The 24,775-nt window shown below is 35.4% G+C and overlaps 1 protein-coding gene across 7 annotated transcripts in view; it reads right to left on the reverse strand.

The window, feature by feature from the left end:
* Nucleotides 1-24,775, reverse strand: part of LOC107047916 (forkhead box protein P1) — a 382,431-nt gene that overhangs the window by 13,785 nt on the left and 343,871 nt on the right. For all 7 annotated transcript variants that reach the window (XM_015270832.1, XM_015270831.1, XM_015270833.1 and 4 more), the window contains 8 exons: nt 23,562-24,110; nt 11,882-12,239; nt 9,550-9,724; nt 8,599-8,785; nt 5,277-5,589; nt 4,964-5,032; nt 2,322-2,398; nt 848-949 (listed from right to left, as the gene is read on the reverse strand). In XM_015270832.1, the coding sequence (XP_015126318.1) occupies nt 848-949; nt 2,322-2,398; nt 4,964-5,032; nt 5,277-5,589; nt 8,599-8,785; nt 9,550-9,724; nt 11,882-12,239; nt 23,562-24,110 (1,830 nt within the window). The remainder of the gene's footprint in view (nt 1-847; nt 950-2,321; nt 2,399-4,963; nt 5,033-5,276; nt 5,590-8,598; nt 8,786-9,549; nt 9,725-11,881; nt 12,240-23,561; nt 24,111-24,775) is intronic.

Raw genomic sequence — 24,775 nt, forward strand, 5'->3', positions numbered from 1 at the left:
TCCTGTATCAGTTAAATGCAGAGCTAGGTATCTAAAAAATCTAGGGATAACGACAACAATTATTTCATGCCGCAGGGCTGAACAAGGGTGTAACGATGGGGGAGGGTTGTCTCCATGACAGCAGACTCTCCAGGAACTCTCCAGCGGGAGCATCTTCTTTACTATCATTTTGGACCTGCAGACTTTTCTTTAATATTTTTGAATTTTTCTTGTATACTATGTTTTCTGGTTTAATACTGTTCATAGTTTGTTTTCTCTTTCAATTTTTTCTTTCAGTTTTTCGTTTTGTTTAAACACAGAACCATGCGAGGCGAAGCTTTATGGCAAAACGTTGATTACACACTCATACTCTCGATTTTCAGTCACTCACACGATCCCATTTGTACCATTCTTTTTATTCATTAGAATTTATTCGGTCAATTTTTAGACTTTGCGGAGAATTTAAGAATCAATTTCTCTGCACGTTTATTGAGGTAAAAATAGAAATAGATTCTAATGAATTTATTAGAATTCTTCCCCCCTTCCCAGAAGTGTCGAAGACACCTTAATCACTCCACCGCAGCCTGTTGATGGAAAATTTAATTATCCTACAAAATTAATCGTCTAATTTGTTTTCCGTCTAAAAATGAAACAATCACATCTAATATTTTCCTAATTTCGTTTTACCGTTACCTCTCACTATTTTCCCGAATTGACGAGTGACAAGGTAATTTACCCACTTCAGCAATTTCCTGATTGAACCCTTGATAAGTCATGTCTTCGCGTAACGCAAAATATTTTTAGCTGAAATTCTAAACTTCTAGAGAAATATTATTTTGTTTTTCGATGGTTTTACGAAGAGTTATACCTTCCATGTTGCGGCATTCCGCCGGAAGTAGCAGAATGTATTCTGGAACCAGTTGTAAATCTCGTTGAGCGTCAACTGCTTGTCCGGCGATTCAATTATCGACTGCAAATAAAATTTGATTTAGTGGAAAAAGCATTTTTATTGAAGTGGTGGAGTAAGACGAGACATGTTATTTGTTAACGCTCAAACTGCACACTTTTAAATATCTTAGCTCCTATTTTTCAGATGAAGTGGATTTCTATAACGCATGATAGTTGATACATCTGATACAGCGATGGAATGCATAGTTATTCAATTCTCTGAAAACAGGTTAACGAGTGAAATTTTGATCTTGAAAAACGTGTTTTTCGACAGAATTTTAAATATTTTGTTCTTTCATTAAAACATTACGATGGCTCCTAAAGGAAACTACGTAATTCACAAAATATTTCCAAACTCAAGCATCTCAAGATTGCGTTCTAAAACCAAGTATCTCAGAGAAAATTCAAAAATACGTAACTCAGTAACTCCGATTAATACTCCGTTGGTCGCGCAAAATTTACGAATGCCGTTGGTCGCGCTGTAAGCGCCGTGCCGCACCAGCATAAATCGACATAATGATAAATTTGAAAGATCTAGGAAAAATCTGAAAAAAATTAAGAGAGATCTAGATCGTATACTTGAAGAAATCCCGTGAGATTTTTATGTTCAATGTTCGGAGTTTCGAAATAAAAATTTGAAAATCTAACTACAGTGGACTCTCCTTTATCCGCCGACTCCGTAATCTCCGTAATTTTACTCGTAGGTTACTAACGAAACTAAACGAAGATTAATCAGGGCTCCTGACTTCCCTTTTTCTGAATTTTCACTGAGATACTTGGTTTCTGTCATCTCCTCGGAGATACAAAGTTTCAGTCAATACTCGTGAGAACGTAGCGTGTCGTGTAAACTCGTTGAATTTATAAGGAAATCTTGAATTTTCAATGTTTTCTGAGTTACGTAGTTTCCTTTAGGAGCCATCAAATTGTATTTGATGTCTTCTAATCGATAGATAATTATTTTGTAGCAGCAACAATACATTCGAAAAATGTGCGGTTTGAGGATTAATTCCGGAATTGTCCTGAAAGATCTATCTTATAATTTGGTCAGCTACAAACAGGTTTTCTAACATTGAGTCCAAAAATGTTCTCCTTTCCCGTCAAATGGTTAATCTTTTTGATTGTTGATTATCTCAGTAGAAAGTAATGTTAGGAAAAATCCTTTCTTCTCTTCAGAAAATTGTCGCGGTAACCAAAAAAGGTCTGGTAACATTTTCTTCCAAAAGCATACAATCCTGAGATAATTGCATAATAGACAACGATTTCTTACTTGGCTCATCATGATAAATTTCATCACAGAAATAAATCATCTGACTTATTAATCAACAATGTCTTTAATAAATCGGTAATTAATTTAACGTAATTCCTCAGGTAAGATGAGGCTGGTAATAACCGACCTGTCTTATTAACGAGGCGTACGTGAACGGTGGTCTCACGTCTGCATTCTTGTAGAACTCCCTATTCCGTTGAATTTCTAAAATAAGAGAATTTCATTAATCCAACATTACCCAAATTTTCGTGAAAGCTTGATGATATATTTGGAGTGAAGTGGAGTAATAAAATAATTTTCATTATTGAATTAGTAATTGAAATTAAATATTCTAGGAATGTCTGCGGAGTTACGGAGAAGAACGTAAAATAGAACATCTAAATTCATCTGAATTCATTTTCGATCGTAAAAGTGATGTTTTCACGATGTTTTTCTGTAGAATACAAATATATTAATTTTAAATTTCGACAACAGATGTTGATTGTGAGCTTGGTCCGAGCTATGTTTCCAAAAATGTTATACACAAAATCAGTGATTTTGCTTCACTCATTACCCAATTAATTACTCAGCAAATAATTTTTAAAAATTTTGAAAACTGTTCATTTTGTTGAAATTTCTCCACTTCATTCAACCAATACTAGATAAATGATTTTAGGTTCGATTGAGTCATACTACCTAGAGAAATAGGAAAGAGAGGGTCGCAGAATGCTGCATAATTGATTAAAAGAAAAAGAAAACATCAAAGAAACTTTATAATTTTCACACAGCCAAGTAAAACAATGACAAAGCTACATTGGATAACACCGAAATAAGGTCAAGACAGTACCTTGTTGGACGTCAAGGCCAGCGCGCTCCAGCATGTAGGGCAGTCCTACACGGTGGGGAGGGCAGGCAGCACAAGAAACGAAGAAACAACAGATGCATCGGTAAGAGAACAAAAAAAACGAGAAGGGCATTGTTTCAAAAATCATGTTCATCTATCTTGAAATTAATCTGCTATTGTTCATTAGCCTAGCTCATTAAAAAGAAATTTTCGTGTCTTTCGACACGCCAACAAGGTGTCCAGTTAATCGGTTAATGCTTCCAAATAACTTTTATCTTTATTATTCTGATTTATTGATAGATAGAAATGTGCAAGAATTTCAAGTAATTGGGTGAAGAGTCTTGAGTGAGGACCGCAAAGAGCAAATAGCTACAAGACTTGGCCGAATTCATTGTCGATCAGTACAACCTATTGAGAATGAAATGATGTTTCAGTGGAATTAAGGTGATGGTGTTGATTTCGTAATTGAAAATGGATTTGCAGATTATTTTGGAGATATCAAGAGATTTTTTTGAGAACAACATACTTAGTTGCAGAGACACTCAAGATATTTCCGATTTTTAGGCTTCTTAAGGATTCAAACTCCCTCAGTATTGAAGTGATGAAGCATAAGTGACGAGTTATTTTCGGATGAAAGATCAAAGATGTTCTATAGAAAAGGTCCTATGACGTTTTATCTGGAAATCACTCATTGCTGGAATAATCTAATAGTTGATGAATGTGGCGGGCGAAATTTTCGCATAAAATCTTGTTAGCCAATTCCAATTTCAGAGGATACTCAGTGAATTATGCAATTATCCCAGAAACGAGTCATTTCAAGGTAAAGTGATTCATTTTAGGATAAAGATCCCATGATATTTCATCTCTAAATCCTACATTCTCGTGATGCTTTTATGATTAACCTAATGAGATCATCGAATCATCACCTTTCACCCCTTCGAGACAGACACGGGGCCATTCAACTATTACGTCACATGTTTTTTGGGATTTTCAGATCCCCTCTCTCCCTTAATTACAAATCATCGAAAACATATACCCCACGTTGTATATTATTTCCCAGAATCCATGACCCACCTTTCGCCTTTAGTGCCTTCATAAAATTGAACTTGAAAAATCATAATGAGAGAACAAGACAAATAATTAGATAAACAATTATATTTTTCCGTCATTCTGGCCGTACACTGAGAGAAAAACGACAAAGCTCTCAAACAAGTACTTGTGCCAAAAAAATAGTTTTTTTTTAAATTATCAAAAAAGGATTTTATATGCCAAACATGGAAAGAGTGCGCCGCGACGGAGAATTTTTGTCGCATAAATAGATTTAGTACTTACGAAATATTTCTTCATAAATTGTCCTTTGTATGAGATATTTTCAGCTTGAAAAGGCACCGTCTAGTGTAAATTATCCGTCTTTTGAACCAAATATTTCGTTGTTATCGAAAACAGAGCAATTATTCATGTTTGAGACTTCAAATTCGAATTAAACAATTTCTTTTTGGATAATTTTCAATTAACGATTTTGTTAGCCCAAACAACATCTGTTTGAGAACTAGGTTATTTTCTTTTCAGTGTAAGCAAGGCAAAAAAATATCTATTGCCATCACAACATACCAAAATTCTCCTTTGTGTATCTTTGGAATAGTTTAAATAACTGGTGAAACCTCAATTTTTTTAGATTAAAGGGGACGAGATTAAAGCTGTATTTGTCAATTAAAAATGACGAAAAAAATATGTGATACTACAACCTAATCGTATGACGTAATATCTGAATGTCCCCATATATCTTCTTGCAGTCAAAGAATAGAAACAGAGTCCCAATGATGAAAAGCATGTGTAATTTTGAAAATTATCAAGTGTCTGAGTATGAAAATGTCATTATTGAGAGCATATTGTTAGTGCTACCACCACCTTAATCATTTAATTAATCATTTTTCATTAAATTTTACCTTCATTAATATCTATGCCAGATCTATCGATGGATACCCTGCGCCTTACAGTCCCCTCCTCATACAAACCTACGGATATTCAATGTTTTTTCTTTAAATTATCTGAATTCAATTGCGGACTCTTGCCAGCGCGTTGAACGCATTTGTCATAAATAATCAAAAATCAACGACATATGGATTAATAATTAAGTTTATGAATCCTCGTTAGAGCATTTCCAGAGCAGTTAGTAATTAATTGATACAGAATTGCACAAAAGTTAGAGTAATTGTCTTTATTGGTGTTTTTTTTTGTGTTAAGAATGATTAGTCTTACCTCCTGCGAGGGAGAGGGCGGATTTATCACTGATTCTTCTCCGAATGGGTCCAGCCATGCTGGGAAGAGCTCCTGGTATGCTTGTGATGCTGCCGGGCATGTTGGGCATCGGAGGCATGCCCGGTAGATTCGTCATATTTGGCATTGGGGGCATGGGACCACCTGAGGGAGGCAATTGCCCACCTGCTGGTGATCTCACTGCTGATACTAGGGCTGACATCGACACTGTCGAGACCTGGGAGACACTGAAGTTGGGAGGGGGTTGACTCATTAGCCCAGAGGATAAACCCAGCTTCGGTAAACTCGATCCCGGCTGGAAGGAAAATGCGGAGATTTGATCAATCAAGTATAGCGTTGTACCAAATTTTCTTGATAGTTCTGACATTAACGTATCGACGAAGTAATCTAGTAGAGAACAAAATTACAGTTCGAGTCGGCATGACTGCTAAGGATATCCAAGCACTTTGACTATTTTTTCTGCAGTGAAATGCGTTTCTGCATTTGTAGTCGAACATCAGAGATTTAATTTGAACCCCATTTGATCCCAAATTGCCGGACGTTTTACAATGATAGTATTATTTAAACTTTGTAGGTCTGAATTTGAATCTCGATACTGAACCACTAGAAAACATTTAAAAATTGTGAAAAAAAGTTGAAAAGTTTACATTCGAGTGAATTCGGCAACGCTAGAGCCTAAATAACAGACCGGGGAATCCCCGCGGAGGTGACCAGAGTCGCAGGGTCGCGTTTGGTGACTAGACTAGGGTTAAGGTAAATCCCTATAAAGCAGTGCGTTTTTACGATTTCCCCCATGTTTTTCATATCTTTCTTTCCTTTAATAAAAAATCCAGTGTAACATTCTTTGACGCCAATCTATTCGGCGTATTGTGTCATTAGATTTTTTATAAATGATGATAGCATACCTTAAAGATATTACAATAATATTATACTTTATTATATGACATTGTATAATGTATTATATATAATACGTAATGCATGTTATTATTGTTATCAGTTTATTACTTAATTTGTTTTTATTGTGTACATTATATTTTATAATACATATAGTACTCTATTATATATTGTATATTATACATAGCATATAGAATATAGTATAACATAGAATATAATGTAATATACTATTATCGTAATATCTTTAATGTGTGCTATCATCATTTATAAAAAATCTAATGACACAATACGCCGAATAGATTGGCTTCAAAAAACGTCACAGTGGATGTATTATATAATAAAAAAATAGAATACATTCCTGAAAATTTTCCTTCTAAAAACTTCATATTCAGTTCAGAAATCTAACATAGCACTATTCACTACAATTGATATACATTAAGCCCTATGGAGTTGGGCATACGTTGCGGAGCGCGTGGGCTAATCTAGTATTATAAAAATCCACATGGACTTTTGGTGATGAAAATTTGGTACTCGAAATTAAGACTCCAAAATTAATGGTCAGAAACTAAGGGTCACGAGGGTCATATGGGTTATACGAGGATCAGACTGGCTTCAAGCATGAGGCATCGGCCAAACGGGGTTTATAGGTCCGCCCGAACTAGATTTTTCCATCTTATGAGAAAAAGGTTCTTACGATGTTCTTAAACAACGAATCCGTAGTAGATTGATAAATTCCGAATGGAATCATTTTTTTGTAAAATGTTATAGTACGAATTTTTTGCACCACTTCACTATTGAATCATTGGAAATTATTATTTTTCCAATATATAAGGCTCATTAGAATGAATGAATAGATAAAAAATATCCTGATTTATGCTAATGCTTCCAAAAAAGCTCAAAGCACTAGAAGTGCTAACAAACACAAACAGTTTCGGATTTACCAACGTCCCAACTCCCAGAGTGCTAATTTATACACGAAGTTGTAATTAATAATTCATCGTCCGGGTTTTGGCGAATCCTCCCCACTGCCTCCCAGACCTTCTGCGATTTATATCGCCTTAATTAAAACCCCTAACAAGTTACGCAGTCAGAGAATACCAATATCGCATTAGTACTGTCGCCTCTGAGGAATAATCACCCAAAAATATTCTCATTGTTGATGTTAATTCCTTCAATACATTGTTTCTCCTCTACCTCACTCAATTTTTTGCTGCAGTAAAATATGTATTGGGTAGAAACAAAACATGACTCCAATTTTTTTTGGAAATATCGGAAAAATGCGTAGAGAAAGATGGGGTAAAATGGCCCGTGTTTGATGGTCAATAGCTCAAGATTGTCAACGAGAAATTTGTGACATGTGGTGTCAATTCTGCACAGAAATGTAAGATTGAGGTTTTTATACTTTGAATGACTGAAGAGAAAGGTAGCTGGTGCCTGTACCGCCCAGCGGGCAATACCGCCCACCCGTATTTCTCAGGATTGGCTGAGAAAAAAAAAATTTCTTCTTTTATTATGCAAATATTTCATAACAAATAATTTCAACAGAAATTTTCAATTTTCTCCCGTGGAAACATCGTTAAAAGAATCCAAATCATTTCCTACCGAATTCTTAAAATATTATGACCCCAGAATTTAAGATTTTTCAAATTTTCAGTTGGTCCATAACTGAATGGAGTGCGAAATATATGTTCGTTATACATTTCTACATCCATTGCGACCTTTTCGAGAGCAGAAAAATATCTTCATCAGTTATTATTGGCTATTTTATCAGCCTCCGCGTTTGTGGGGAATTCCGCCCAGAGTTTGTGGGTAATGCCGACCAAGGTTTCTATAGGACTGCTAGACTCTGCAGCTATAGGGCGGTCAAGTGACAGCTCGATTGTTTGGGGTAGTCGGTGGCCACTGGAACATCGGGTAAATTCAGGATAATTCATTATTATTCACGTGAAATCTTTCTCAAAATAGAGCCAAAGAATGGAAACGAAGGATGAAAATAGGAGAAATTATAACAGTTGGTCTGCATTTCTCAAAAAATGGCCGATGGCAATTGAATTATATAATTAAATATGTTTAATGTTGATAAAAAATCTGTCCTCTTTACGTCTTCGAGTAAACACCTCGAAGAACCCATTCTAACCGTTTATGACTCCTTGTAGAGTGCGATACTGGAAAAAAGACTCATTTCTCCCAGGTGGGCGGTACATGCACCAGCGACCCTATCGTTTGTAGATTCGCAAGAGAAAAACATAAAACTTCGTAAAATGCAATTATTCGATGTTATGCACACATAGTTAAGGACTGACAAATATAAATAAATTAATATTTATATACGAGACATGTCTTTTCACTACTTCTCCGCAGAATCTACCACACCTTCTCCAATCCCATATATAAAGAAGAAACAACTCACCGATGATTCTAATGATTTCGGTGGTTCAGGCGAAGCTATTTGTTTAGCAACATGCAGATGATGCATCATTGCCGCTAATATATCCCTCTCCTTCTGCAATTGAATTTCCAACTGTGTAACAACTTGCAACTGTACCCTCGCCTGTGCCGTCGACCTGTCATCCAGCGTATGCTCTGTATTTAGATGTCTGCAGAAGAGAAACCAAAATTCCCAACAAATAAGCTCAACGTCTTCTCTTTTTGTTGAATAAAATGTGCGAAGAAAGGAGGATGGATGAAAACAGAATTAGACACTTGGGTTTTCCTTTGATGTCAATTCTTTTCCTCCAGGGGGGGGAAATTCGAAGGAACCACGAAGGCAAGAGGACGGAGGGGGCGGAGGGGATTTGTTAAGGCATGGTGGGGGGATTAGGACAGAGAGGCATAACGATGCGGTCGAATGTCGTGAATATTAATGAGACAAAGGTAATTAGCGTTCTTCTTTTCCTTCTCATTTTTTTTCTCAACGACTTGTTTGGGGACTTGGCGAGACCGTGATTACAGAGAGGAGGGGAGGGGAAAGAAGGTGGGATGAGGGTTTGAGGGAGCCTGAACACGTCAATGCTGAGTAAGGTGATTCTTTTTATCTCGAAAATTCAACAATCCAATTTGGTTAATTTTTGGAAGATGTTTACATGAAACTACAAAACGTTGACTTCTTTTGATTATCAAGAACTGGAAATAATAGAATGAGGTGTGTGAATCTGCAGGGTGGGATGAATGAAAATTTCGTTGTCTCTTCGATGCAAAGGTATTTATAAATGAATACCATTATTTATTTCCAAAATTTATCAGCAGCTCTGTTTGAATTAAAGATTGGAAACATTTTCTGGGTTTAGAGAGCAATTTTTGGAAAATGTTTCTGGACAAAGGCTTTTTAATTATGGGGTGGAGAAAGATTTGAAATACTTACTTGCGGAATGCTTGATAGTCTTCGCAGAGCACTTCACAACTTGGCCACTTGCAGACCCCGTGGCCGTATAGGGGATTGCCTTTGTCATTGCAAGAGACGTCTAATGGTTTTTCATCTAGACCAGATGTGCCATTCACGTCGGATCTTCGACTCAACACCATTGAATTCATCAAACCTGAAACATAATCTTGATCATTTAGCGAAGTGTAAATGCATAGAGAATAGAAATTTCTAATTTCTATTTTTTATTAGAACAACATTTGTGATGATTGTTGAAAATTTCGAATTTTTCATGAATTTCCCTGAAAGTGAGCTTTGTGGTGGTTTCTTTAAATGCGATGTCTCAAATTCATTCAAGTATGTACACGGAGAGAAATGTTCAGTAAAAATTACAGAACTCACAGTTCGCTCACCGATTACGGAATCGATTCAGAAAATGTAAGTGACGGTATCGTAACTTTTCACAGGAGATTCAGGTAAAAATTACGGAACGCTCTGGAAAAATTCCGTAGTTTTAGGTAAAAATTACGTGAAAGTTCTGCAAAATATTCTACAACCACATTGCGTTCCGGAATTACGGAAAAGATACGTAATTTTTATTAAATATTTCTCTCCGTGTATAAATAATTTTTCTATTAACATTTTGTCGAAGGGCTGATGAGAGAGATAGTAAAAACCGTAAAGAAGACAATCGGGTGTATAGAAGAAAGGAATGATTACATAATAATAATCCGATAAAATTTGTAGTCTCTAATTCTCAATCGCTGTCATTTAGTCTATTCATTCTATGAAAAGACAAGGATGGAAATCGAATTGGATTTCTAATCTAATATGGATATTTAGTGTCAAATGACATTGAATTTTCAGTGAAATTCACATTCAGTGTCACTGTCCTGGAAATTCAAGAATATATTTACAGGAATTTTTGGGTTTTCTACTCATTTTCAGGGAAAAATGGAACTTGAATAAAATTTACAGTTCTCTTTGATTTTTCCACGAAATTTTGAATTTTCAATGATGAAATTCCTTGAAATTTCACTGGTAATTAGATTATTATTATTACACATTATTACATAATAATCCGATAAAATTTGTAGTCTCCAATTCTCAATTGCTGTCATTTAGTCTATTCATTCTATGAAAAGACAAGGATGGAAATCGAATTGGATTTCTAATCTAATACGGATATTTAGTGTCAAATGACATTGAATTTTCAGTGAAATTCGCATTCAATGTCACTGTCCTGAAAATTCAAGAATATATTTACAGGAATTTTTGGGTTTTCTACTCATTTTCAGGGAAAAATGGAACTTGAATAAAATTTATNAGCGAAGTGTAAATGCATAGAGAATAGAAATTTCTAATTTCTATTTTTTATTAGAACAACATTTGTGATGATTGTTGAAAATTTCGAATTTTTCATGAATTTCCCTGAAAGTGAGCTTTGTGGTGGTTTCTTTAAATGCGATGTCTCAAATTCATTCAAGTATGTACACGGAGAGAAATGTTCAGTAAAAATTACAGAACTCACAGTTCGCTCACCGATTACGGAATCGATTCAGAAAATGTAAGTGACGGTATCGTAACTTTTCACAGGAGATTCAGGTAAAAATTACGGAACGCTCTGGAAAAATTCCGTAGTTTTAGGTAAAAATTACGTGAAAGTTCTGCAAAATATTCTACAACCACATTGCGTTCCGGAATTACGGAAAAGATACGTAATTTTTATTAAATATTTCTCTCCGTGTATAAATAATTTTTCTATTAACATTTTGTCGAAGGGCTGATGAGAGAGATAGTAAAAACCGTAAAGAAGACAATCGGGTGTATAGAAGAAAGGAATGATTACATAATAATAATCCGATAAAATTTGTAGTCTCTAATTCTCAATCGCTGTCATTTAGTCTATTCATTCTATGAAAAGACAAGGATGGAAATCGAATTGGATTTCTAATCTAATATGGATATTTAGTGTCAAATGACATTGAATTTTCAGTGAAATTCGCATTCAGTGTCACTGTCCTGGAAATTCAAGAATATAGTTACAGGAATTTTTGGGTTTTCTACTCATTTCCAGGGAAAAATGGAACTTAAATGAAATTCACAATTTTCGTTGATTTTTCCACAAAATTTTGAATTTGATCTATTCATTCTATGAAAAAACGAGGAGGGAAATCGAATTTATGGGTATTCCTCCATTATTCGAAAAAATATATCGATTTTAAAATTTTCCGGAGGCATTAAAAAATTACTTTCCTTATGAATTTTTTCACCTACAGAAAATAATGTTGTTACATTTTTTAAAGTAAAATATCTCATTGAATTTTTTTACCATTGGAACTAGCCGCTGACTTTGGTATACTTGAATTCTGATGACTATCCCCCCCTTCTGAAGACTCGGACTTCCATCCTGGCAGTGCCTCACCGGGTAAATTGCCTGACGAGTGATTGTGCCCCTGTAAACTCAGCCCCTGCTGCAGCAGACCGTACTGCCCTCGCGTGATCTGCAACTGTTGAATAATCTGTTGCTGCTGGATTCCTAGTTGCTGAAGTGGCACAGATGATTTCTTCTTGTCAGCAGTCTGCATGAGATGTGTCTGTTGAATGAGGTTCAACTGCAGCTGCTCTTGGAGCTGCTGCATATTCTGCTCCAACTGTTTCCTTCCCAATTCCGCTAATTGATGTTGATGCTGAAAAAAAATTGAGCGAACAGATGAGAAGAAAAAGAAATACAACTGCTTCCACGATATGACCTATTGAATCATAAACAAAACAATTCCTCATGAACAAACTTGATTCCTATTTATCTCTGCAATTGATGGAGCGAAATATTCAATTCTCAATTGCCTCCCCTCATTGAGTAAAACGAAAACATGGGAAAAGTAAGAACTATGAAAGCTGAGTGAACAAAAAAATGAGAGAACATGATTATAAACAATTGCAAAGTTGAGAAAAATCTCGATGAAAAACTCAGCACAACTCCTACACAGGTAATTTCGTCTTGTTGAAGATAAAAATTTGTGCCATTCGCGTACAATAGCCAGAAAAATTATCCTTCAAATATTTAAAATATATTCTCGATTCTTTCAGAAACATTTTTCGGGCTGTTTAACAGGAATGCTGCAATTTTTTATGAAAAAAAAATGGAAATTAGCTGTGTAGAAATTGAATTAAAAAAAAAAAATTCGTAATTGTTATTGTACACATTTTTTCAAAAATTTCGAACAAAAAGAAAACTCTGTAACTGAAAAATTAGAGGCGCTGAACTATTTTTAACATTTTAAGCGTCTGCGGGGCAAACGAACAATGAAACATTAATTTTTTTGCACTAATTGTTCGTTTTCAAACATATACAATCGATCTTCAATGTATGACAAATCTCATTCCAGTAGCCCGCGACTTTTAAAACTCAGTAGTTTCCCCCAGGGATTGGAACAATCATGAATTTCAAAATAAGTTAAATTTAGCTTATGTTGACTGATAACATTACCCAACAATTTTTAATTACCAAATTAATCATCAATAGAATATTCAAATTCCGAAAGAATCGATCAACCAGTAATCGTGTCAGAAGTTTGACCATTACATGTCTAATCTAAAAATTCTTTCATGAAATTTAGAATTATTTACTCAATAGTTAAGAGAAAATTAAAATTATGAATTATTTTATTATTTTCAAATTTCAATTAAGATAAAAAAACCATAGTAATAGAAAGATGCAAATTCTAATAATATTATAAAAAATTACAAATGTAATAATCGTCGACCGATCGCTGGTCTCCGCTGAAAATAAGAAAACTATTCATTTGAAATATATGAATTGTTTCTTCTATTTAAAAAAATCATGTCTTTGAAATAAATAAATTGTTTATTTAATATAATTAAATCCTTTTTCTTGAAACAACTGAACAAGTTTATTCATTTGTAACGAAAATATTCTTGGAGTAAGTAAAAAGTTCAAACAAAGATTTTTATTTGATTTCAAAAAACATGTTTCTGGGCGTCTTTGTCATTGAGTTGTTTACTGATTGAGTACCGGAAATCTCCACACCTATCTATACCAAGAGAAACGTACAATTCTGCCAATGAAATTTGTTTGAGACAAACATATGCCCGAAATTTTCATGCAAAACTTTCCCAGAAATTCTTGTCTGCACACTGAGAGAAAAATCTGAAGTTCGATTTACAATAAGAAAATAGTTGAGGCAGTTTAGGTGAAGGATAGGATTTTTTTTGGATGCGGCACATAACACTATAGTAACTTCACAAGCGTAATTTTTGCAAATCAAAATGCAGTTAAACTACCCAAAGTTCAAAAGTAACCACGACAAATCTATCGTGAGTAGAACTATAAAATAGTTGCAATGACTACATTCCATTATAGTAATCACTTCTCCGGCCATAGTTACCGTAACCCATGTAAAATTGTTGAGGACTTTTTGACTATAATTCGATGATGATGGGATATAATCAGAAGAATCATATTTTTCTCTCAGTGAAACGAATTTAATTTGCAGAATTAAATTTTTCCTCAGTAAAGCCATCAAAATGCCGTTCCTTAAGCCAAAAAATAACATTCAAAAAATAGGAACAATGAAGAGACAGTACAGGAGAATCGCCCCCTCCCCCGCCCCTTCCCGAAAAAGAAAGAAATTCGTCACTCGTGAGGTGGAGTAGTCTCGTCGAGGAAAGCAGATGCAAAGAATAACGCCGCGTCTTCTTGCCGACGGTGATGAATAAATCAGAAGGGGCGAGGAGGGGGAGAGGGGGCGGCCAGTGAGAAGGAAAAGGGGGAGCATGGCATAAGTGGAATGGGTGGGTGGATGGTTTTGGCCCCAGCATTTTATGGGATACCTCGAAGACAAACACCGAGACACAACGGCTGACGGCGTCGCTTAATTGCCCGAGCCCTCTCCCCTCCTACCTCTCACTTCATAACCCTCCCCCCTCCCCGCTTCGGGGTGTTTTCTTCATCCCCTCGTGGCCACCCTGCGAATACCAAACCATGAGTTTTTCCGGAACGTCGTAGCCCATCCACTAGTCTTTTGCGAAGGGGAAGGCAGGGTTGTGTTTCGAAAGTACGAGGTAAAATGCCATTCATCATATCAGCATAAATGAAAGGGACGATAATGCGATAATGACCATTGTAAATGATAATATGTATAGGGGGATAGCAGGAATTTGTTTTAAATATTTTGGATCTGGAGGAATGATTCATTTTAGCTATTTGACCTGTTGGGGGAATTTTCCTGTCTACTGATGCATTAGTTTTTGCATTGACGTAGTTCCCTATTAAGATTGTTTAAATTAAAAAGGCGGTGGGGGTGTTGCGAAGCATTGCTTCAAAATTATTTGGTATGTGTGTCAATTGTTGGAAAAAAAGAGTTTTGACGGCCTGAGATGATCGATGTTTACAATTTTTAAATGATGACTAGTAGTGACTGTTGACCCTTAACTTGACCTAAATTGTGAATTTTCTGCTTGTGATTTGCAGGGCTTCGCACGAGACAAGACGAGACGATATTTCGAAGAATCTCGTCTCGATCTCGTTTTTAAAGAATATAATGATATCATCTCGCTCTCGTCTCGGTCTCAAAAGTTCTTATCTCAAAAGATCTAGGCGCGCGCTCTCGCGCGCGCTGATCTATTCATTTGTTGAAATGAAGAAATGGAATTCATTGAATTTCATTTTCTCATGAATACCTTATAAATATTGATAATGAATCAAAGAGAATTCGACTAATGATTGAAGTGAATAGCGAAGTAGAGTAAAAGAATCTATAAAGAATTTTTCATTTTCAATTCATTATCTTCAATTTTTTTTAATAATCGGTCTCCATAAAAGGACAGAATTTATTAATTTCACCGATGATATATATATCATCTTAAACGCTTAAAACGCTTTACCACTTCGCTACTAAATTGGTTACTTATGATTTTGGATCACAGAGAAATGAAGATAATGAGGTTTGGTCCTGATGAAGACCTCAAAATCTGAGGTCGAACCGCCGACAGAATTTCACATAGTCTTATTTGATGGTTTATTTCATGACCGCAAGGCCAATTAATCCGTGATCTATTATCAACAGTAGAGTTTCCAACTTTATAAATTTCGGGATTTGGTGGAAGGACAGGAGGAGTCGTCAGACCGAAATTTCCAGCGGAGATTTTCCCAGTTTTTTTCATAATTCCATTAAAATATTTTTCTATTCGAAACTCATCGTTTTTTATGAACAAATCATCGGACTATTTTACATTTGGTATTTCGATCTTTAGTATTTGAATATTACAAGTTTCTGACGACCTGTTTCGATACATGTAATTTTCAAGTTACGCACTCACGAAGTTTCGCTTTGAAAACTTTACTGTTCAATATTTAGAGGAATGATGGAGCAAAGAAGGTCGTCATATTGGGTTTTTCATAGTGGACACGGTGCACTGTTGAAAATTTTTAGCTGAAATTTCCGGCAGACTTTTTTGAAATTTTTATCGAATTTAATTACCACTGAAATTTCAAGGAATTTCGTCATTGAAAATTCAGAATTTCGTGGAAAAATTAAATAGAATTGTAAATTTCAATTCCATTTTTCCCTGAAAATGAATAGAAAATCAGAAAATTTCGGTAAATAGATTCTGGAATTTTGCAGGACAGTGACACTGAATGCGATTTAGGGGGAAAAATAATGAGATTTCAGATTTTTTTTTATTGTTATTTTACATCGCTTCGACCCGGTTAGGGTATGCTGCGATGATGATCAAGACTTTAAATGGTTAGATCTCACCATTCTACCCGACCGGGTTTTGAACTCGGAATTTTTCGCACGTGAGGCAACGAACTAACCCACTGCGCCAAGCCACCGGGTAAATTTCAGATTTCGCTGGAAATTTTATGTAATTTGGCGCAGAATATTTCTATAAGTTTGAAAATTCAAATAAATTAAGAAATTCTCGTCTTTATGCCACTTAAAATTCTGGAATTTTACTGAATTTTCAGTGAAACCTGAAATTTTATGATTTTTTTCCTCTAAATCGCAATCAATGTCCCTGTTCTGAAAGAAAGAACTAATTAAATAGATTTTTCCATGCGTTCCAATGAATTGGAATATTTATAAGAACATTTCCATTAGAATTGATCCGGGTTTGATGTACATTACTCCACTGACACTAACATCTCCATGAAAATCGACAAGTACATTGTTACCTTTGATCGAGGACAAGAAGATGGCTGAGGAGGTAGAGGTGAGGTCAAGGAGTGTATATTTTCACATGGCCATTCAATATTTATCCAAGCAGACCGTCCAACTCCCCTTACAACAACTATAGCACAAGTATTTATATAACCACCCCAGTCCATTTCTGCTTATTGCATTGTATTGTCCACCTCTAATTGTATCTCAACTATTATCGTTCTTTCCCACTCGGTAAACAAACATTTTCCCATTATTTGCACTCGAGTGTACTCTCGAAATAACGTACGACTCTCCAAATATTGAAATAACAAGTATTTAAATTAAAATTTAAAAACCTGTGAGAGTGAATTTTTTGTGTTATCAAATAGAATAATTCAATTGTGGCCGTTGGAAAGACAGAGCAATTCTCCGTTTGGAGAACCTTACCTCATTAGTTAGTAAATTATGAAAAAAAAAAAAAAATTTCGACCTAAAAATTGTGAAAGTTGTTTTTGTTGAACAAAAAATTTTTTCAACTACAGAAAATTAATATGAGATTATTGTTGTTGAAAATATAGTAAAATCTCCACTGTAAAGCTCCATAAGATGATCCATATTACCCGATTATTTTGTGAGGTGCCTAAGGAAAGCAGTTGCACAGGTGAAAAATCTTGTGTTCATAACAAAAAACTAGGGTGAACAGGCCAATTGCTGAACGGTTAAGAGAAATTCGAGTTTTGTGGTAAGGTCTAAAATAAAAGAATCACCTAAATGAGGATACACAGAAAAAAATCCGGTGTGCACTTCTTCGGACACCGATTGGTGTTGAATTAACACCAGATTTTACATGCGATGTCCTATGGTGCAGTGTCCTATTTTACTAAAGATGAACAAAACGTGAAGTCGTTTTATATCAAAACATCTCGAAACTGTCTGACCGCTAATCCTTAATTCTGATTGGTCAATATGTGACACGAAGTTATGCACAAAAAAAAACACGCGGCATTTTCAAATTCTTCAGTGACATAATTTCAAATTCTTCAGTGGTAAATTTTTTTTTCACGTCAAAAATGAATATAATATATATTATATTACGTGAATAAATATATATATTTCACATGTATATATATCATCGGTGAAATTAATAAATTCTGTCCTTTTATGGAGACCGATTATTTTAAAAAATTGAAGATAATTAACTGAAAGTAAAAAATTCTTTATAGATTCTTTTACTCTACTTCGCTATTCACTTCAATCATTAGTCGAATTCTCTTTGATTCATTATCAATATTTATAAGGTATTCATGAGAAAATGAAATTTAATGAATTCCATCTCATTTCAACAAATGAATAGATCAGCGCGCGCGAGAGCGCGCGCATAGATCTTGTAATTTTAATACCGCAACTTCACACCAAAGACGGTGTCAATTTAGCACCAATTTTTTTACAGTGTATGATGGCTTCCATACCTTCAAGATAGTTTTAATTAGCAGAAAAAAAAATTTGAAGTGAAAGTAACAAAAAAAAGAGTAATTAAATTCAGAAGTAGTTGAATGCAGCTGAAACCTCTAATTTCTGGACGACTGGGCCACATTTCTTTTTATTCATTAAATGTCGGTCAATAGAAAAAATAATTCATCATATGATTATACACGAGTAATATTATTGAAAGATGAAATTGACCTGTTTACCCTACTAGATTAGAATAAGTCTTCATGTCGAATTTTTCAATGCAAACTTCCCAAGCTTCCCAACGGTGCAAGATAAATGTACCTATGCTCGGTCCTGTCTAATCATTTCGACAGTCCAAAGGGTTTATCAAGAGTGAAATACGATTGAAGTTATTATTTTCGTTAATAAAAAAAGTTATACACACCAAGGAACAGTGATTTATTGAAGAATCAGAGAGAAAAATCATATTCTCGTCAACTGGTCCTACGACAGAGTGAATTCTTAAGCCGCAAGTTAACAAACTCACAATTTCAAAATATTGATATCTCCGTTATAATAGTAAAATAGGATTAAAAATCATTTAGTTTCGGATAGTCAAAAAAACAACAAAAATGCGTAAATTATAGTAATATCTTAGTATTTCACGGAAATTTCGGCAATTAAAAGAGTAGACACAATGGAAATGGCATTGATCCTATGCACTGAGAAAAAAATATATTTTTCCCAAATATTCATTTACTTGAGAGAAGGATTTATTTTTTCAATACCCTATTTCTCCTGTCTAGGTATTCCGAGGCAACCCTCATTAGGCTTCAATTATAACAATTGTATTGCTCCAGAAGATGATAATGTTTGTTATGATGTCGACTTAATTAACTCCCTCAACAATTATGAACATTACAAACAATCGAAATTCTTCTCTGTACAAAATAACAACTTAGGAAAAATGAGTAATCATTGGAGGAGTGAATCCAAGGTTAAGTACAACATAGTCATCCTCTAGAGCAACACGATTGTCATAATTGAAACCTAATCAGGCTCGCCTGAGGACTCGATTGGAGAAATATGAATTTGAAAAAATAAATGCTTCTCTCAAGTAAATGAATATTTGGAAAAAATATATTTTTCCCCAGTGTGCTCGTTTTGCAATCAACTGACAACTGGTAACGGACTAAACGGATGAAAAAATCAGTTAAAAGTTTGGACTGTTCTATTGAAATATCATTTTGTGCCTCGAGATATTTTTTAACGTTGTTGTATCCGAAAAAGAATACTCACGATGTAATTACTTCAGATATCACCTTTCCTTATCATTGAAACCACGAGACGAGGATAGGGACATGGGACTTTCCACATTTATGAACGATTATTTATTAAAAAATCGTACTTATCATGATTAGTATAAGTGAATTCTAATCCTGAAGTTTTTACTATCTGATATTTAATTTAAAACATTGCATCTTTACACTCATTTCAATCGAAATATTGCACTCATGATGTGTTCACCTTAGCTACACAAGCGTAGGATCATTTACCTTTCTCGAAAGATGAAAACTATCATTTTTTTTAACAACTGAAAACATTATCAACTATTATTTTACTGAAAAATTTTCACAAAGTTGACAAGTTGAAGGGGTTGAAGAGACAGCGAGTTTGAGGAGTAAGCAACGCGAGGGTTTATTGTTATCACAACGATATAGAAGGGAGCAAGTGTTTGCACAGACCGAAAAGCATTTCAGTACTTCATAACAAAACGAAAAGGAGAGAAATAAGAAGAAGAAAAACGTAAAAGAAATAACAAGAACAGAGGAGTTGTAAAAAAAACTCTGCGTCAAACTTTTCCTCTGCATCTTGAGGCTTTTGAATTAATTAATTAATCCCAGTGACCTGGAATCGAAGAAAACCCTCCCCCATCGCTATATTCATCTTTAGACGTGAATTTTTCATTAAAACCTCACCAATTAATGTACCTTTTTAATAAAGGCACGATTAATCTACCGAACCCCTCCCAGGTTGTTCACCGAGTGTTTTCCCAACTGAATGGTAAGAGGGTAAAACTCCCCTCTGCCTCAATCGTTTGTTATGATTATACTTTTTTACAATTAGAGAACTACTGATTGGTCAAGTGGAGGATTTACCCTCTAATTCCCTATTATTACAACAAATTATGGTAATTTAAGGATAATCGGGCGAGGAGGAAATGTAGGAGGTGAGGCGGAGGGGTTTCTATTGTTTTCCTGCAGAAAACCAATCGCTGAACAAAAAAATTTTTCTCATTCGGATTCAAAATTCAGGCACTATTAGGAGTATCTTCGGTTGAAAATTATTTTTGGAGTTAATTAAATTTATTTGTATCTGTTCCACGCATTGAATGGTTTTCAGATTGTTTTTATTTTAATAAACGAAAAAATATTAATCCATGCGAAAAAGTGGCAATATCGTCGGTATTTTTTTTTTCACCAGGAGCTGGTACCACTGGCTCGAGGGAGCTCCAATCACAACGCTTCATCGCATCTCTCTCAAGAGACGTTTAAATTGACCGCGCTACCCCCACCCGATCGGTACTTGGGACGTTGCTGTTCGTTTGGGCTGCGTGCGCAGAAATTTCATTTTTCAGTACTTTTTTTGCTATTATTAATAAACAATGCTCCTAGGCGACAATCTTTTCCACTCAAAAAATCATTGATCACATGTTCTAAATGTGTATAAAGTTTCATGACTTTGGCTGCATTTTTTCCTTGGGTTTTCCAGTTTTTTTGTGATTTCCATAAGATCACGGCTTAAATGACCACTTTTTTAAAAATTCATAATAAATTAACCATGCTCCCCAGCAGTCTGAAACTTTGCACACGCCTTTTCCATCGTTTGAAGAATACGTAAAAAAAGAAAAAACTGGCTGCTTTTTTTCTAACCCTTCCAGCTCGCCCGATTACCCTTAAACGTCCGGTGTGGCACAAGCCTGAAACTTAGGGGCAAATTTGTTTATAATTTTTTCTGAACCTAATAACGAATGAGTTTAGGTGTGATCGGTTGTTTTACACTAATGAAACCAATCTACATGAGAGTAAGAAATGAGGCAAACAGTAGTTTGCATTTGAACTTCGTCAAATTTAAGGTTTATTTCTGGAAAACCAGTTTTCCTTAGGATTGTCCCCATTTTTTTCATAGATAATGTTTGTGATATTCCCCAGTTATTGAAAAAAAACCAAACTAGCTGTATTACACAGTGTAGGAGATCATAAATAATGAAATGCGGGTTTCTTCACTGAGAAAAAAATTCTAATATCGGAAATATATTTTCTGGAGACAAGTAATTTTTCTTCAATTTTTTAGTTCTCACAGGCATCTCAACTAACGAGGCCCGAGAAAGGTCTCATGCTTTAAAATATCGGGTACTCAAGTATGATTTTGTTGCAAATGAACTCACTAAAATCGCGTAGAAGAATCGTCATCGTCGAATGAACTTACATTTTTGAGGGTGAAGTAGCCTAGGCGGTCTTGGCTGGCAGCATGATCGTTAGACGATTCCTATCGGTAAAAGAGAAAGGACGATCATCATTTTCCTATTTTTCAATCGAGGATAAATATGTGATATGACGAAACTAATAGCCGCCGGACGGCGGCGAAAGACAAACTCTAATTGGCGCCAAAATTCTTGACATTTTATTGACAATTTTGGGTGAAAATAAAAAAAAATAGCTTTTTGAGTCATTAACGATTTAAAAAAACGTGTTTTTGAATAAACCGCGTCAAACTGAAGCTAATGTTATGTATGACGTCTCATTTTGAAAGATTTTTCATATTCTTTGAGTGATAGCTTGAAACTAGAGCTATTGGGGCCAATTTGGACACATATTTTTTTTGTAGAAAAACTATCAATTTTCATAAAATCATAACTCCCTCCATTAGGGATGCAAAATGACGGTAATTTTTGTCATGCGTCAAGTCAGCCGTTTAGTGACCATTTCTGATTTCATTTGTTCGTAGAGACGTGCTACGAAACTTTTCTGATTTTTTTGCAATTCCATACTGAGGTAATATTCACTAAATTTTCGATTTCCGTTTCGGCGTTATTCACAATTTTATTCAAATTTCTATAAACATTCATGAAGAAAATGAAAAAAAAGGACCGAGCATAAAAATGACGGTCAGATTACATCTAGGTGGACGATTTTTCAGTATAAATGACAACGAGAAAAGATTACTGACAACCGGGTAAGTTGACCGGTCAGTTTGTATCACGAGGTATGCGTCAAGTCAGCCGTTTTGTGACCATTTCTGACTCGAAACAGTCGTATAAAATTTTTCATTGGATAAACGACGTCGTAAATCTTCTCATTTGAAAAATAATTAAAGAACTCTCTCAAACATACGATGCCTAAAGCAGGCTAACTCTTACTCAAATTTGGAGAGCTCCGCGGTCAAGGCTCAGCGCAGGGGCCGAATTTCGAAGTAACACCGTAACACGATGAATGATATTTGTCGCGCTCTATCTAGATGTAAAATGACCGTCAAGATTTTCTTTGGTCTTTTTTGTGACGCGAATTTCCGTTACTTTTTTTCTGATGAAAAATGGTCAGTAATTGGCCTTCGGTCAGTGACGTGTAATTGACCTGTAAAATAACGGTAAATTGACCGGTCAGATTTCTCCGCTACATCCCTACCCTCAATTATCCACAATTTTCAAGAGAGGACCTCTTCAAAATTTTTGTCCAATCGCCATCTTGTCAGAAAAAAAATTGAGACAAAAATTCCCATCGAGCTTTTGTCCTGCAGATTTGGTTAGAATCTGCTTATTTTTCAAAACGCATCACCAAAAAGTTGAGGAAATTTTCGCCAAAGAAGTGAATATCGCGATTTCTTCTGATGCATTTCTGTCCAAGTTATAAAATACTGGGGGGCTACATGACCCTTGCGACCCTTAATCTCACCCTTATCATACCCCTTGAGACCCTTATTACCCTTATTTAGACCCTTAATCTGACCCTTGTGACCCCAATTTTCTTCACCAAAAGTCGATTTGGATTTTTATAATATAGAGAGATATATTGAGACCCTTATTTTGACCCTTGTGACCCTTAGTTTCTGACAAGATTTTCTTTGGTCTTTTTTGTGACGCGAATTTCCGTTACTTTTTTTTTTATGAAAAATGGTCAGTAATTGGCCTTCGGTCAGTGACGTGTAATTGACCTGTAAAATGACGGTAAATTGACCGGTCAGATTTCCCCGCTACATCCCTACCCTCAATTATGCACACTTTTCAATTGTCCTCTTTTCAAAATTTTTGTCCAATCGCCATCTTGTCAGAAAAAAAATTGAGACAAAAATTCCCATCGAGCTTTTCTCCTGCTGATTTGGTTAGAATCTGCTCATATTCAATATTTCTCAAACCTGATGATGCTGCTGTTGCTGTTGTTGTTGCAAATACAACGTATGCTGCATGATGGATTGCAGCTGAGTTGGACTCCAAGTCTGCTGCTGAAGTAGTTGTTGCATCTGATGAATTCCGCTCGCTGGGCTGAGCATCATCTGGGTGGAATTCTGAATGGGTGGACCACCAGGTGGGCCACCTGGCTGTAATGGCCCCTGAATTGAATTTGTGGGTGATGCCCTTTGAGGTGCCTGGGGACTTTGATGGGGACTAGGCTGGGAGCCCGGTGTCCCTGAACTGGGTTGCTGTGACTGTTGGGCAATTATCGGCTGCTTTTGCTGGGTCATGGGTGCTGCTGTCACTGTATGCTGCCCAGCGGGACTGAGCTTCCCATTGCTTCTATACTCGATTGTGATATCTGACTGATCGGCTCCCTCAGAGCCACCACCACCACCTCCACCCCCTCGTTCTCTTATCCGTGTTTGTTGCCCCTTATCCTTTTCTCTCTCGCGCTCCCAAGCCAAGTCACGAGATTGCTGTTGTTTCAGGGCTGCGTACAGTGTTGTTGCCTGGAATCAAAGGATTTTTTGCAGAATAAAATAATTGAATGTATTGTAGGTGGATGAAACCCCGGACGGGGACATAACCAGGAAAATTTAGATTGGAAAGTTAGAATTGGATCAGAATGATTCTAGAGACCTCAAATCGTCCAGATTTCGTAGTTCCTGGATTAGGTTCAGACGACCCTTTTCCACATTGCCCACGAATATTGTTGAAACACACTTTCGAAATTCTTGTATAAAATACATGAAAATATGATTTTTTTTAAATAAGAAAACTATCGATTTGGAATAAATAAATTGTTTATTCGATTAAAAAAGTCATTTAGCTCTCTATATATAATAAACAAATAGGGGGCGTTCAGATAAGATATTTCTCGGCCGAATATCGGCTCAAGGTCTAATTCCCTTAATAGAATTCCCTTAATAGAGTGCGAAATTAAAACTGCTACACAACAGATTTAAAACACTTCTAGAAGTTCATTATTTTATTTTATCTAAAAAACTTGTATCTTGAATAAATTCAAATATAAATTATCTGTGTGAAATTACAATTCAACATTGAGAAGAAATAGGTGACCCGTGTATAAAAATGAATAGAGTCTCATTAAAAAGCTTAAAATAATACTCTAAAATAACAAAAAAATCTGTTCTGGCGGACTCGAACAGTTCGG

The sequence above is a fragment of the Diachasma alloeum genome, unplaced genomic scaffold (genome assembly GCF_001412515.2).
Source record: "Diachasma alloeum isolate Michigan unplaced genomic scaffold, Dall2.0 Dall_scaffold_78908, whole genome shotgun sequence".
Taxonomy (NCBI): domain Eukaryota; kingdom Metazoa; phylum Arthropoda; class Insecta; order Hymenoptera; family Braconidae; genus Diachasma; species Diachasma alloeum.